We start from the raw sequence: 15,720 nt of genomic DNA, 5'->3' as shown, positions 1-15,720 counted from the left end.
ACAGAAAGATATCTGTTCTGTGAAAATGGGGTTATATTACAATACCTTTGCTGCAATTGTTTTTCATTGAATAAACGAAACTTACCTCACATTCAAAAAAGGTTGTGTTTTTGCATTATTTGTTCCAAACAAAACACATTTTCATCAAAATTGCAATGCATATTGACACTCGCTACTCGTACACTATGTGTGGAATAAAAAAGTGGTATCGGTCCATTCCTGATAGCCACTCAATAATTAGACCTCAGGCCAGGATTTTATACCTAAAGCACATACTTAAAACTCTAATGAAGCAGTGGAACTGCATGCTTTCTGGAAGCAAAAACTAAAAATAATAATGATAATATTGACAGATTTCTAATAAAATACAATGTCTAATGAAATACAATACTCTCGCTGACACATCATGACTCAGTACTTCATAGTGGGTCAGTTACTCATGGACACCATTAAGAATGCCATCCATTGATCAAGAACATTGGACATCACCCTCTCATCTTCGGTCTAAATTATTATTATTATTATTATTATTATCATTTATTTTAGTATTATTATATTATATTTTTACCATCGTTTTTTTTAGAACCCAAATGGTGTAAAACAAAACAGAGTGACGGAAGACTTCTGAGGCAAAAAAAAAAAAATCAAAGACAAGCCTTTAGTATTGTTTCACAATATCACAATAAAAATCGAGAATCAATTATCCACAACAATATGGTTCCCTATAAAGATTTCTATCTTATGTCCCATTTCTTGAAAGTAAATGATTGATGTTAACGTATGTGGGGGGGCCTCTGCCGGGTCCTCGGACCTCCGCTTGGCCCACTCTATCCGGAAGTGGGTGGCGGCCTAGCGGTCACGCCACCACCACCGTGGACATTAGTACCAGCTGGGATGAGGCTCGCCTCCGTGGGAGCGCAGAGGTTAGTGTTATTTCACGTCTGATCGGAGTCCCACGAGCATCCCCTCCCAAACGCGATCTGCTCGTGGTCTGCGTCGTCTTGTTGGGCGAAAAGAAGGCGACGACATGATGGAGGAGATCGACAGATTCCAAGTGCCCAACGCCGTGCAGGAGGCGGAGATGCAGCCGCTGGTACGACATCATGATTGTAATGTTGTTTTCATGTGTGTTTTGTTCTAATAATACCCCTAAAAAAACAAAACAAAACAAAAAACATCAGCTGGGGAACGCGCGTGGCCTGCATGTGCATGGGATGCGTTCAGTTTCCGATAAATGTCGCGTGAACGGATGTGTCAAACCGATTTTTTTTTTGTCACAATGCGAAAGTCGTGAGATATCAAATCGTTGTGAGATGTATTCCTCCGTCCAACGTGATGTGTAGCGAGCTGCAACCGTCGCATCCACTTCATCCTCATCATCGTCGTTCTTACGCAGAAGCCACATCACCAGCATCCACGCATGCAGCAAGTTGCTCCGGCCTGTGATGGCGTTGATGATTTGGAGCTTAAAAACATGTTGGGCAATTAAAATGCGTGTGAGAAAAGAGGAGTTGTGCTCTATGGTTTGTAAGTAGGGCTGGGCAGAATCTTGCAAAACACAGACTCCACACGGTGGCCTAGTCGTATTTTTACGCCATGACTCGATGTGCATATTTGACTCTTGTTGGTTACATATACCAAACGTACCAAAAAGAGAATCAAATAAATGTGCGATAGAGTCATCTGATTTGTGTGTAGATCACTACTTTTTCCACAAAATGCACAGTATGTAAATACTTGAAAATTTAAAAACAATTCAGCGCAATAAAATCAACATCATAACCATTGTTGCTACTTTAACTTTGATACATTCTTAAAGCTGCTGGGTCCAAAAAGGGACTGAGCCAATGCTGGTTTATTTATACCCATGTATTATATGTATTGGGTAACTCGGTCCTCATCCCAATCTTCTGGGTCAAAAATAATTAACCCAACCTTTTGTAAAAGCGGCCCACTCTGCTCATGGGTTAGCAAAACAACCCAGCATTTTGTGTGTGTGTGTAAGATGTAAAAAAAAAAAAAAGGCTATTATCACTCCAATATATGTTGTGATTGAGAATGATTGTGTGATTTGTGGCCACATTGGTGGAGGTAACCCCTACAGCACTGTCTCACAGTTTGGGGTTTGAATCTGGGCTCCGGTCTTCCTGTGGGAAATTTGTACAGTATCTGCTACTTCACCTGTCTTCCACACTCCAAAAACATTCACGTTAGGTTCATTGGAGACTATCAGCTGTTTGTCCACATTTGCCATACGACCAGTCCAGGATGTATCCAGTCAGCTGGGATAGGCTTCAAACAGGACACCTGTGACCCGAGAGAGAAGAAGCACTATAAGAACTTGGGTAGATAGATGACTGACTTCAGTCTACTTGCGTCAAATTTAGTGCAAATTTGTTCTGAATAAAATAAGGGAGTCTGGAGCCTTGTAGTTTGAAACCCTGACTCTACTTTAAAACTCTATTTTGAAACCCCAAACCTATTTTGAAATCCTACTTTGAAACATTAACCCTACTTTGACACCCTAACTCTATTTTGAAACAGAACTTTGAAAACTTAACTGTACTTTGAAAACCTTACCCTACTTTGTAACCCTAACCCTATTTTGAAACCCCATCTGTATTTTGAAACCCTGCTTTAAAACCGTAACCCTATTTTGAAACCCTATTTTAAAACCTTAACACTATTTTAAAGCCCTAATCCTACATTGAAACCCCAGCCTTACTTTAAAACCTTAACCCTGTATTGAAACCCTAACCCTACTTTGACACCCAACTTGGAAACCCTAACACTACTTTGGAACCCTAACCCTACTATGAAACCCTAACCCTAGTTTGAAACACTACTTTGAAACCTTAACCCTACTTTGAAACCCTAACTCAATTTTGAAACCCCATCCGTATTTTGAAACCCTGCTTTAAAACCGTAACCCTATTTTGAAACCTGAACACTCTTTTAAAACTCTAATCCTACATTGAAACCCCACCACTACTTTAAAACCATAACCCTATATTGAAACACTAACCCTTCTTTGACACCCAATCTGGAAACCCTAATACTACTTTGAAACCCCATCCCTATTTTAAAACCATATACTTTGAAACTTGAGAAACTTGTTGCATCCATCATCCATCACATTGCAACAATAACGCAAACAAATGTGGCTTTTCATGTTTCATGTAAGATTGCACTTTTTTTAAGCACTGAACGTATCTAGGCACTATTGTATACAAATAAAAAAAAGAAAAAATATATGTACATGTATATATACGACATTGAGATGTTGATTTGAATTTGATTAATTCTCCAGCCCAAACTGAAGCCAACACAGCGACATTTTATCTAGACATGCTCATTATTGACTGATGTCAATTTTGGTCTTCATGTCGCCAGGATCCAGCCTCGTCCACAACCTCAGAGGCTGACTCAGACACCAGAGAGGCCGAACCCGTCACAATCAACTACAAGCCTTCCCCCCTGCAAATGAAAATAGGTGAACATTGAAAGTATCTTTTGAAAACATCATGTTAATGTTTTGTAATTTTGTAATGTGTCCTGTTTTTGTTCTACATTTGGCCCAATGATGTTGAGTTGCTATAAATATATATGGCCACAGTCGTTTAAGAGCTTGGACAGCAACTTGGATGGATTCCAGCACTGAGCTGTCATTTTTTTTTTTTTTAACTGTTGTCACTCACATTAGTAAAACAAAGGCTTAGCCAAATGCATCTGGCCAGTATGGAGTAAGAATTATGGCTGGAGTCACACTTAATTGTATTCTGTCTAATCCGAATGTCACAAATTAACTATCATCCAATGTTCTTTATGACGCGAGCTTGATTATTCAGTGACCTTTGAAATAAAGCGATTTAAAAACGGCAACGTCACGAACGTTTCGCTCACTGGTTAATCGTTTTTGATTAGAACACCAAAAGTAGCCAGTAAATGAGAATCTGAAATTGTAAAATGTGACATATTTGTATAAGGATTTTTTGTTATTTTGTGACCTTCAAAAATTCCGTTCAGTTGAAAAATCGTATGAACAGCCCTGGTTTTGACACATGGTCAGATGGGACAACTTTATATTATTACATTCTGTATGAATACACGGTAATACAAGTACTGCATGCGTAAGTGTCCAAGAAGTGTCAAGCCAATATAAATAAAGATGTAAACAGGCATCATATCTGCATATTCACTTAAATGGTTCTGAGAACAGTTAAAAAAATAAAATAAAAAAAATAAAAAAATTCACTTGCTGGTCAAAGTACACTTGCCGCTTATCTTCTTCTGGTGTTAAAAATGACAGTTTACTTTCATGAATCAGTTACACCTGAGCAACAAGAGAAATGAAACCCAATTCTCTTTTCTCATCATCACACTTCCCGATGAGCGCTCGTTTTAAACATGCTAATCTTATTCAGCTTGTCAGTGGTTACACAAGGGCATAGGAGAAACATTTCAAGTCTAAAAAGACCAATGCTTGTTGGAAGCTGGAGAGAGTGTGTTTGTGACAAGTAAGCCAAGCACGCTGACCTTCATTACTTGTAAGCGGTCTATTGAAGCTGACGCCGTGTTTTGTGTGTGCGTGCGTGTGCGTGTGTGTGTGTTGCGCAGAGAAACAGAGAGAGCTGGCCAGGAAGGGCTCATTGAAGAATGGAAACAGTGTGGGCAGTCCAGTCAACAATCAGCCTAAGAAGAACAACGTCATGGCGAGAACACGGTGAGCAGAACACCAACGGCGGACAATTTGTGGCTCGGGCTTCTTTTCTCTAGTTCAACTCATAATTCATAATTTGGGAGGAGGTCGTACAAAGTTGAAGGTCAAACCGGACTGTGCTGGGTTAGATCGGCTCCAGCGCAACAATGACCCTAATGGGGAAGAGTGTATAGAAAATAGTTTAATGGACACCAGTGGGAGTTCCAGTTATAAAGACAGTTTCCCTTAAAGGCCCTGATACACCAAACCGACGTCGGAGGTCGTGAAGCGTCGTGGCGTCTTTAAGCGCCGTCGCATTGGTGTAGTGACCACCGTCGTAGTGTCGTAACTCGTCTCTAAGCGTCGGGGGGGGGGGGGGGGGGGGGGGGCGTTTACGCATGTTGAATCGGCGTCGGCAGTCGTGACATTTGGTCACTCTGATTGGCTGTTAGCTAGCAAATCAGCGCGCGTAGCGCCAACGGGAAGTGATAAATGTGGATAAACAGTGAGCACGCCTTCGCTGCCTTAATCTTTTTTCAAGTACAAGAGCGAGGGTTGACAATGTAAGTATTTCACGATACCGTGTCAAGAATGTGAGGGTTTACTTCGCGTGGGTGTTCATCGTGAGCGAAGAATATAGCCGAGCGCATTGTTTACGTTGTTATAATCCGCCCCCGGCCAACAGCTTTCCGGTTGGATTTTTCTAACAATGAGAAATAGTGACTACGTCCGCCGACGGTATGGAAGAGTATTGCATCTTATGCATGCACAGAAGGTACTTTAATGGTCAGCGTCGCTGATTCCCCCACCCCCCCCCCCCCCACTCGGTACACTTATGTGATGACATCACAAAAAAGGGAAAACTCTTGGCTCGAATATTACTTTGAAAAATATTAGTTTTCTAGATGGATTTTGGATTTCAAAAATCTGCCCTAGCATTTTTGTATAACACACATGGGTTTCATAATAATAATAATGATATGAAATATAGTGCGGTAGTATATTTGAGGAATTAAGGGTTAGGTTCAACAACAGGTGTTTTTTTTCAGTAACATCAGATATAAATTACAATGCTTGGTAAAATCTGTATTGTGCCAGCTTTTGTAGTTTAAACTTAAAACAAAAAATCAAAATATTTCAAAAACTATAAAAGAAAAGACATTATTTTAGTGTCCAAAATACATTTTTGATCAGTGCTACTGTCAGTTGGGTATCAATCTGAAGGGAAAAAGTCGGCTTTTGGGCTATGTCGAGTAGTTTTTTCCGTAATTCCACCATAATAGACACAGGTAAAAACATAACCTCTTTGACGGAGGTAAAAATGAGCAATTAGTTGGCAATAATGAAAAAAATGAAAGCCTAGATTTCAACTGCAACTTCAATTGCAGGGTGCAAGAATCGTGGCATAATTTAATGAAGCGTCCAAGCATTTCAACGATGATACATTATGACAACTCATTTTTACATGCGGCAGCTGCCAGAATACAGCAAATCGGAGCTGCTTGTTTGTGCTAGTCTCTTCTCATATTCCGGTATGAGCCATGTTTCCTTGAGCTTAACTAGAGATGCTATCTCACATCCATTATGTGGGCCTGTCACATGGGCTCTTAGGAGGAAGGGTTTCATTGATTGAAGGTTTCCGGGACGCTGCCTGCTATGTCTGCCTTCTCGCTCACTGTCTTCTCCGGTCCTTTTTGTTCTTGATGTGTCCGATATTTCTCCCTTGTTGTCTCGTCCTGTTCTCCCCACACGCTTCTTCTTGATCACCAATGTTATCTCCGCTTCTTGCTAACAGGTTGGTAGTGCCCAATAAAGGTTATTCCTCGTTAGACCAGAGTCCGGATGAGAAGCCCTTGGTTGCGTTGGACACGGACAGGTGAGCTCCGTCCACAGACATGTCTCTCGAGTGTTACAAATGGGCCACACTTAACACCCGTGCTCCTATTCAGTGACGATGACTTCGACATGTCAAGATACTCGTCGTCGGGATACTCCTCTGCTGAGGTGGGTTCCAGCCTTGCAAATAGAAAGCATCGGTGTTGCCACGAGAAATGATTAGCGTACATGTGCGTAATCTAATTTAGACTCTTGGTCTCAGCATTACATAACAGCAGGCTGCAAGCAAGGCGTGCACCATGGCAACAAAATGGTGATATGGTAGGTCGAGGAGGGAGGTTGATGCTGCGTCATCATCGCTTAGTCTCATCTCAACAGGCGTGACTTTCACTAGTCGTCTTTTTTTTTTTTTTTTTTTTTAAACACCAATTACCACCCCAGAAAATTAATTGGCACCACTATAATGACCAACATTAAAATACAGGAGTGTATTAGGCCTAAATACAGTATCTGTCAAAAACGAGACAGAGGTTATATTCCTAAAGGTGTAATATTACAAAAATGTTTTTCCAAGAGCAACGTCCACATTTTACATTTACAAACAAAAAAAAATCTAATTCTACATAGTCATAATTTTATGAGAAAGCTTAAGCAGAAACATCCTTATGTTGCTTTGAAACAAGAATAAAAGTATATTTCTTTTGTCTTTCTTTGGCAGCTGCCCAAACAAAAATGAGCATAAATACGGAAATGTATATCTACATTGTCATTTTGTTGGCTTCTGACATCACATTTGCAACAAATACAGTATGTGATGATATTAAGGAATTTATACATGGCATATAAATAAATTGTATGTAAAAGACACCTTTTCACAAAGTGTGCATAATCACACCAGTCAAATATATTTTTTACGCGCATGGCATGACCACTACTTGCGTCTCTTGTAGCAAATCAACCAAGATCTCAACATTCAGCTGCTGAAAGACGGTTACCGCTTGGATGAGATACCTGATGACGAGGACCTGGATCTGATCCCGCCCAAATCGGTCAACCCGACCTGCATTTGCTGCCAGGCGACGCCCTCCACCACCTGTCACATCCAGTAACCCTCCCTCTCTTAGCACAGCATAACCGCGACCTTCATCTCCTCCTCATTTTTCTTCGTTGTCAAGAGTGACAGCGGTGACGCACTGATGGAAAATATATTACCAACTCAAATGTGCTAGAATAGGAATGACCAATCTATTCATTCATAGAACGTGTTGCTTAAAACTGTGAGAAGGAAAAAGGTGAAGATAGTCAAGATACACTAGTCATGAAGAGTTAACAAAATTGGGCTTTCTGTGAAATTTCAGGATACGCCTGCAATCCACTATAACCTTTACAGGTACATTTAAAAGTTTAGAGAGGGTCAAAATAAGTTCAGTTGAAGAGGTTATTGTCCTGTTACGTTTTATCCTGAAATTTAACCCCAAAGCTGAATATCCATAGCTTTTTCTGACTAGTGTATAGCACAGTATATATACAGTATCTATATACGGTATATGAATGCTGGTGTTTTCCTCCTATGGTAGGACATGCACTTCTCCTCAACATGATATTAAACGGTGATGATGATATTGCTGACTCAGCTGCTCCGCTTACCTAAAATATGGTTTACAATTTTAAATACTACTGTACTGTTTTACTGTCGTGAGTTTAACGCAAGTTGAATTGTTCTGTGTTAAAGAGGCAAAGGACTGCAGTCTTGGCGCTCCAAGTACTGTAACATTGTACTGTACAAGGTTGCGATGTAGCACAGTCCACCCCCCCCCCCACAATCATTCACCTTCTCTGTCCTACTGGCTTTGAATGTCTCCTGACAGGCTTTAGGGATGAATGTAGGATCATGGCTGAAGAGCAAACTGCTTGATGGTCACTGGCCTAGATAACCGAAAAGGGAAGTTAAGAAAGAACATTTGCACATTTCATTTCTCCCCTTCCCAGCATGTTGGGACTGTGTTCTGTATTATTTCAATTTGCACAATTTGTTTTCACCTTTTTGGGCCTTTTTCTTGCACAGCAGTGATACGGTTTCCCCAGATGTATTAAAAACATGTGAAAAGGGAGATTGCTGTATAGGGGTACAAGGCATGAGGCCAAAGGACAAAGTATTTCATGTCATTTCCCCAAAAATGTTTAAAAGTTTGTACATTTTATAGTGTCCATCATCAGACACAAAAAGGGTTTGACTCCTGTCTTTGCACACACATACACACATACATACACAAACGCATGCATGTACTGTACATAACTACCATGCCAATGTGAATAGTCGGTGGGAAACTGTGGGTCTTGCAGCTTCATTTACTGGCCTAGCTCCCTTCAATGAACTGATTATTTGCAGTTAGAGTTGCCTTAAGTACAAACAAGCTAACAATATGTGTGCATTATTTATCATCTCCATGAGTTACTTTATTTTCATGAACATGCTGTAAACGTTTTTTGTTTTTTTTTTACCTTGAAACGAGTGGGAAATTCCGGTCCTCGAGGGCAGGAATCCTGCATATTTTATGTCACTCTGCTGCAGCCCACCTGATTCAAATGATCAGGATCGTTATCCAGATTTTGTTGACCTGGTTGATTATGTGATCATTTGAATCAGGTGTGTTGCAGCAGGGCGATATAGAAAACATGCAGTTTACCGGCCCGAGGACCGGAATTGCCCAGCCCTACCTTAAAACATGTGTTAATTGTTTTTCCTTTTAGAATGAATCATTGAGTTTCATAAACACTTCCATTATGGTAATTAACATTGTTACGTGTGGTGTATGAAAACACTAAATAAACACACATCTAATGGAACATTAGCCCGACCTTCGTTTTTATTTTTGTCACTGCTCTTGTCCAGTGATAAAAGAAAGTTATTTTAGTTTATTAAAACCAGAACAATGTGGTAAATTACACAAGCACAGGCGTAAGAGTGGCGGACAACGAAAAAGCTAGCTTGCTAGCAGCTAACTAGCTTGCCAACGAGGTGTCTTTAGAGGACTACGTAGTGTTGAAAACAGTAAGTCTCACTTTCATTTTGTTTTTAAGTCTTCTTTTCAACGCTTACTCTAAATGCTGCTCATGCCATGATTGAAATGTGCTAAGGCAGTGAATGTAGAAAGCTATAGCGTGTGCGTGTGCAGTGCATATAGAAGACGTAGCACAGGATCAAAAAGCACATTATTTTTAATGTTAAAATGTCTGAGCCTTAATTATTACAATGCTATGTCTAATGTATTAATACAGGGTCTGCGGTGACCCTCATTACAGCACAGTAGCATTTTAATGGCTTCAACCTGAAAGGCACCAACACTGAATCACAGATGCCATAATGACAATAAAATCTAAAGTCTAAGCACTGTGATTAACAAAAATAATAATTACAATTAAACATTTGTGGCTCGTGTAGTGGAGTGGTGCCCCCTCTTGGCCTCATTAATGACATAAAACCCTTTATGAAAAACAGTGTACCGAACAAATACAAAGACATATATGACACAATATGGAATTGATTTCTGAACTAAATAAAAGACTCCCAGCCAGATCGAAAGGTGACATGTTGTGTTTCAACATCACCACCAGGAGGTGCAAAAAACATCCCTGTCAAAATACAACATGAGGATAAACAAGTCAAGTGTACAGCACCTGGCTGGCACTTTTGGTCGGAGACAAGTCACTTAATATTCACTCTGCATTGCTGAATATCAGTGTGATCAATATAATGATGATAATTATTAATTTTGATCGTGCCGAGGCGGGGGGAAGCCCTCCAGAAGGCACAGTCCTCAAGTGATGAAGACTTAGTTGCTTGTAATGTCTGATGAAGTTAACATTTGGCATGAGGTTTGTGTTAGCTAAGTCTCGTCAATGTATACTTGTATGCATTGATTATGCATTTTTATGCATATTTGTAAGTTTCTTCTTATGAAGTAACTTTGTCATTGACTAAATTCTAATCTACATAATTGTCTCATTTCTCTTGAATAACTAAAGGCTAAGTAATCCATCTCCCTTCTATGTACATGGTAATACTGATCTATTGTACATATGCATTATCTGTACTGTTTATAATATTCATTCCCCCTCAGTCATGTAGTGGAGCAGACTCATGTTCACCGACTAAACATAGTGTTGCTGACAATGATACATACTGTATGAGGATGGTATATTATCCATCCATTTTCCATAGCGCCATCTCACTTTGGGCGTGAGGTGGGGTAAACCATAAACAGGTCACCAGCCAGTTGGCGGGTCACATAGACAAACATTCACATTGTCACCCTTGGACAATTTTGAGAATTTAATGAACCTTACATGCTTGTTTTTGGAATGTGGGATATGAGCCGTGCTAACCCCACGCAAGATTCAAAGCCAGAACCTCAGAACTACAAGTTTAAGAACTACAACTATACTAACCACTATTCCATTGTACAAAGACATTATTACTAAAAAATGATTGGAAAAAAGTCAACCTGACAAGACAGTTTTGAATAAATACCTGTCATATTGGTAAAGAATGGAAGCTCGACACTGAGAAAACCTCTGTGATAGTTGAGGTGGCACACGAGTGAGTGTGTCCATGTGTGTGTTGGCCTCCATTTTATATGCCCTGAGGACTTTGGTCTCCTGAGTCGGACGACGACACGGAGATGGAGCTGCGGCGTCTCTTGGTGGCACCAACGCCCTCAAGCATGCTCGGATGGAAGCCGGCGTGGCGGCGTGCATGCTTGGTCAAGTGGTCGCTCCTCATGAAGCATTTGTCGCACAGCGGACAGGTGAAGCGCTTCTCGCCCGTGTGAGTGCGGAAGTGGCGGGTCAGCTCGTCTGAGCGGGAGAACTTCTTGCCACAGGCCGGCCAGGTGCACTGGAACGGACGCTCACCTGAGGAAGAACACGGGAGAGTGTTTAGATCAGGTGGTGCCCGTGGGCAACAGATAGCTTTCAAGCACCAGATGAGAAACCCGTGAGCCTGATATGAAATAAAACAGCTCACTAGGTGTTTCTTTTCATTTGTTTGTTTCTTTCTTTTTTAACATAGCGAGACTTAACAGTCAGCTGCATCTAACATTTTTTGTTCCTATTTTTTAAATTACACTTGCATTAGTGTCAATTAGAAAATGACAGTATTAAAAATGTAAAAAGTAGTATACAGTAGTTCAAAGGTCAGTATTATATGCCATAGCATTCGTGGAAACAAGCTAGTGGCCGCAAGGACCATGAAGAGATAATTTACCCCCAAGCTATTTAAGAAAAAGTGTGTATCAAACTGGTAACCCTTTGCAATAATCAGTAGGCTACCGAAGATGTAGCTCTCAGACTGACACACAGACGGCTCAATAGATGGACAGACAAATGAATGGAAGGGCAGATAAGACAGCTAGCTAGAGATAGATAATAGCTAGCTCGCTAGCTAGCGATATAGCTAGCTCACTAGTTCAGAAGTATGTATCCAACTAGTAGCCCCTCACAATAATCAGGCGGCTACCCAATATGTAGCTCTCAGACAGACTGATCAATGGATGGACAGACAGGTGAATGAATGGATGGACATATAAGAGCTAGCTAGACCTAGTTAGCTACCTCCCTAGCTAGAGATGGCTAGCTAAATAGTCGGAAAAGGGGATTGCTAAAGACAATTCCGAAAATCCGGGCATTTCTTGTATTACCCACGATGCAACGCGCTTAATCGGTGAAAACAGCCCACCGTATTGCATTGCTTTTGCCTGTGACAGCATATAAAGCTCGCAGAAATCATGCCTAGAAGTTGTTGTGCGGTTGGATTGTCCAACCATAACATGATGGAAACTAAACTGTCATTCCATATTACTGTCGCAGGGATTCAAGCGACATGTTTAGAGAAACTCGAACGTTTTGCGTCTCTTAAATTCTCTCAAGCTGCCACATAGGTACTTCCTGTTAGGCTTTTCGCAATAAAACGGGATGTACTTAAAACAGGTTTCACCACAATTACTGTATGGACCAAGAACGTCGGAGAAAGTGGGTAAAAGGAGTGAAAGGAGTGAGACAGTTTGGAATGTAAGATAACCAGTATCCAAGAAAGACCGCAGTGCTTTGTGGTGAGCACTTCTTAAGTGGTAAGACTCGTTCTCGAGTGTGATAAAATTCGGACTTTTGCCTCTGCAGGCATATTGTTATAGTACTCAAACGACATTTCATCACATTTTGAAATCAAAATAATCCTCACAAATCAAATGACAACGACCCCAAATTCAATGCTTTTCAATGAGCGGAGTGTTTTTTTCAGCGACTTGACCACCATCTTGACATGTGACGTCACTTTGACGTCAAGTCAAATTTATTTATACAGCACTGAATAACGAGACAAAGGGCTTAACATGCCCATAGGTCGTAGACGTATGATAATGACAAATGTGTTGTGATTACGTACTATAAGAGAAACATGTAGAAATTCAGATGTAATCTATGACTCAGGTTATTTTCGTTTGTTTGTTTTTGGTTCTTCAAAGTGCATTTAAAAAAAATAAAGGATGAAGCAATTCACAGGCAGCCAAAGTACAAAAATAAAGGATGAAGCAATTCACAGGCAGCCAGAGTACAAACAGTTTGATCGTCTCAGCACATAAAAAAAAACATTTTCAGGGGTGTGTGCGCGCGTGCGTGTTTTCTAGGAACAACATCAAAACACGATGATTTTAGAACAAGTGAGTCACGATAACAGCTATGAGCATTTTAAAAAAAAGTGTCCTCCCCCGCCACGTGCGCGGCTTGACCACGTGTTTTATCTTGTTTACAACTAGGCGCGTGAGGACGAGGGCGGGGTGAATGACGTATACGGAAGTAGCGGATAGCTCGGCACGGGGAGAGGCGGGGTTTGTTATCTTCGGACTGGAGCTTGTGTACCGGCACTTCAGTGTCGCAGTGACCTGCAGCCGCACGTTTGTTACGGTCGTTACGGTCACCCCACGCATATTCTTGAAAAAAAGGACGATGATTTTGATTTCCCACTCAGGTTGATTTAGCACCACGTGGGCGTGACTCAAAGGGAACACGAGGGACTCCTGACATTGGGACCAGATCAATGCAACCACAATGCGTTGGAAATCCCACGCGTCAGCTAGTAAGGGGGCCGCGCCCCCGAGTAACGGCTGATATTGGTCCATATCAACATCTGGAGCAACATATGGAGGCCCCTGCAACCAATACAGCCGTGCTGATTTTATACAGGCTTTGGCTTTGTTAAATATCCGTTTATATTGCAAGGGGCCCCCACACACACAGGCACACACCCACACACACACTGCCACCACCTTCTCCTCCCCCAATGACTGAGCACGATGCTTTTTTTTGGGCACGATCCACCCCTAATGTCACGACATGCGCCCACGAACCTTTATATCGTGACACATTGACGTCACTTTCTGGCATCGAATACCTATTTGAGCAGTGACGTCAACAATAGAAGTAATGATGAAAGGGCGGTTCCGTTAAAAAAAAAGAGAAAAATAACCGGCCAGGTGAGCTTCACTTACCGGTATGCACCCTCAGGTGGGCTTTAAGGTGGGACGACTTTCCGTACATCTTGCCACAGCCGCTAAAGGGGCAGCGGTGCCTCTTCTCGGAGGACTCCTGGGGCTTCTCCGCCCTTCTCTTGATCTCGGCCGGCTTCTCCTTCTCGTCCTTCTCCACGGCGTCGGGCCGACATTTGTTCAAGTCTAACAGAATCATTGCCACCATCAGCAAAGTTCGGTTCTCTGGGTTCTCCTTGAGCGTGTCGTCCGTCAGGACCACGGGTGGTCGCGCGGGGACGGGGTCCGTAGAAACCTCGGACATGGCCGCTTGAAGAGTGCGCTGGTGGAGATGAGAAGTGTTGCAAAAAAACAATCCCCACCCGGTGAAGAGGAGGAGGAAGAGAGGGTCAGAGCGAGGTGGTGTGCTTGATCATCCACACACGTGTCGGCGTCAATGTGACTGTACCACAAAGAGTGGGTCGGTTAAGAAAAAAGAAAACAGTACACTCAGTAGAGAGAATTATGCGGTACTTTGAATAGTGTTTTGAATTCTCAGTCTATTTCTTCGTTCAAGCGACTTCCACGACATTAAATCGAATGCTCTTCCAAACACGCGTCAACTTGTCTTGGTTTTCTCTGCTTTACTGCTGCTGCTGTTGTGTCCTCGCACTCCCGAGAAACAATTTCGCGGAATCCCAGGCGTCATCGTGGAACTGGACAGCCATTGGCCCACGAGAGACGTGACCCGTTGTTTTAGGGAATTGCAGATTCATGGAAGTCAGCGACCGGGCCGTGTGATCCAATCAGAGGGCGACGTTGGCGGAAAAGGGGCCGGGCTTGAATGATGCCGCATCCATGGACGACTATTGACTGGGAAAATGTGACTTCAACGCTCACACAGGCAGATCATGGAGTTGTACTACAGAAACATATACCACTATGATTCGTATAAATTAAAAACGCTCAACATATAATTCAATAGTAGTTTATCTTTCAGTTAAGCAGCATTACCGTGGTTTCCATGGCAAGCATTTTTTTTTAAACATTTAAAAGCTACGTTGTGCAATGCAAATCTCTATGACTAGTTATAATTATGAATTCCATTTGTAATAGTTGAAATTTTCATTCAAGATCTCTTGTGACTATTCGAATACATATATAGAAAGATTCACCTTTGCATTGTGTCATTAGGACTTTTTGCCATTCATTACAGATATCTGTAACTGTAGTTTAAGATATCTACTAATCTTTAATTCTACTATTTTATTCCGACGAGTCTTAATTCCTGTTACACACAGTATACAATTTCACCCGAGTTATAACTTAAGAAAAGGGATCTGAAGATGTCTTGAATTGAGGATATCTTCAACTGGAATTACAAATGATTACAATTAATTTGCAGATATCTGTAATCCACCATAGTCGATATCTGCAACAGTATTGTAGATATTGGTAATGACAAACACCGTACCCACCAATGGAGTAAGTGACAACATTTGTTTTAAGCAAAATGATGTTGCAGCCAACTAAAATACCAATTGTGAATAGGAAGAATGTAGTTTGATAATGATTTTTTTTTAATTAGGTAAAACTATAAATCACACATCTGCAATACCTATCCAGTCTAGCTGTTAAATGCTAAGAGGACTTGCCACATTCAAC

At 41.3% G+C, this 15,720-nt stretch overlaps 2 protein-coding genes across 2 annotated transcripts in view; one reads left to right on the top strand and one right to left on the bottom strand.

Annotated features, from left to right (window-relative positions):
* Positions 1-828: 828 nt before the first annotated feature.
* fam219ab (family with sequence similarity 219 member Ab) lies at positions 829-9,387 on the top strand. The gene is made up of 6 exons (XM_086030917.1): positions 829-1,093; positions 3,394-3,493; positions 4,618-4,723; positions 6,495-6,575; positions 6,649-6,703; positions 7,486-9,387. Exons 1-6 carry the CDS (start codon positions 1,028-1,030, stop codon positions 7,642-7,644), a joined length of 567 nt encoding a protein of 188 aa, XP_085887043.1. The 5' UTR covers positions 829-1,027; the 3' UTR covers positions 7,645-9,387.
* A 349-nt stretch (positions 9,388-9,736) lies between these two features.
* klf9 (Kruppel like factor 9) overlaps positions 9,737-15,720 on the bottom strand; it is a 7,682-nt gene continuing 1,698 nt past the window's right edge. The window contains exons 1-2 of the mRNA XM_086030916.1: positions 14,080-15,720; positions 9,737-11,449 (exon numbers count right to left, since the gene is read on the bottom strand). The exon at positions 14,080-15,720 is cut by the window's right edge and continues 1,698 nt beyond it. Coding sequence (XP_085887042.1) covers positions 11,169-11,449; positions 14,080-14,380 — 582 coding nt within the window. The 5' untranslated portion in view covers positions 14,381-15,720 and the 3' untranslated portion in view covers positions 9,737-11,168. The remainder of the gene's footprint in view (positions 11,450-14,079) is intronic.

The sequence above is a fragment of the Filicampus tigris genome, chromosome 5 (genome assembly GCF_054856515.1).
Source record: "Filicampus tigris isolate MCC_2025a chromosome 5, RoL_Ftig_1.0, whole genome shotgun sequence".
In the NCBI taxonomy this organism is placed as follows: Eukaryota; Metazoa; Chordata; class Actinopteri; order Syngnathiformes; family Syngnathidae; genus Filicampus; species Filicampus tigris.
The sequence above is the reverse complement of the archived record's forward strand: the minus strand, read 5'-3'. Positions and strand labels throughout refer to the sequence as shown.

Coding starts and splice junctions, on each gene's coding strand:
- fam219ab (XM_086030917.1), top strand. CDS start 1,028: ATGATGGAGGAGATCGACAGATTCCAAGTGCCCAACGCCGTGCAGGAG. Junction 6,576..6,648: donor GTTGCGTTGGACACGGACAG/GTGAGCTCCGTC, acceptor GCTCCTATTCAG/TGACGATGACTTCGACATGT. Junction 6,704..7,485: donor CGGGATACTCCTCTGCTGAG/GTGGGTTCCAGC, acceptor CGTCTCTTGTAG/CAAATCAACCAAGATCTCAA.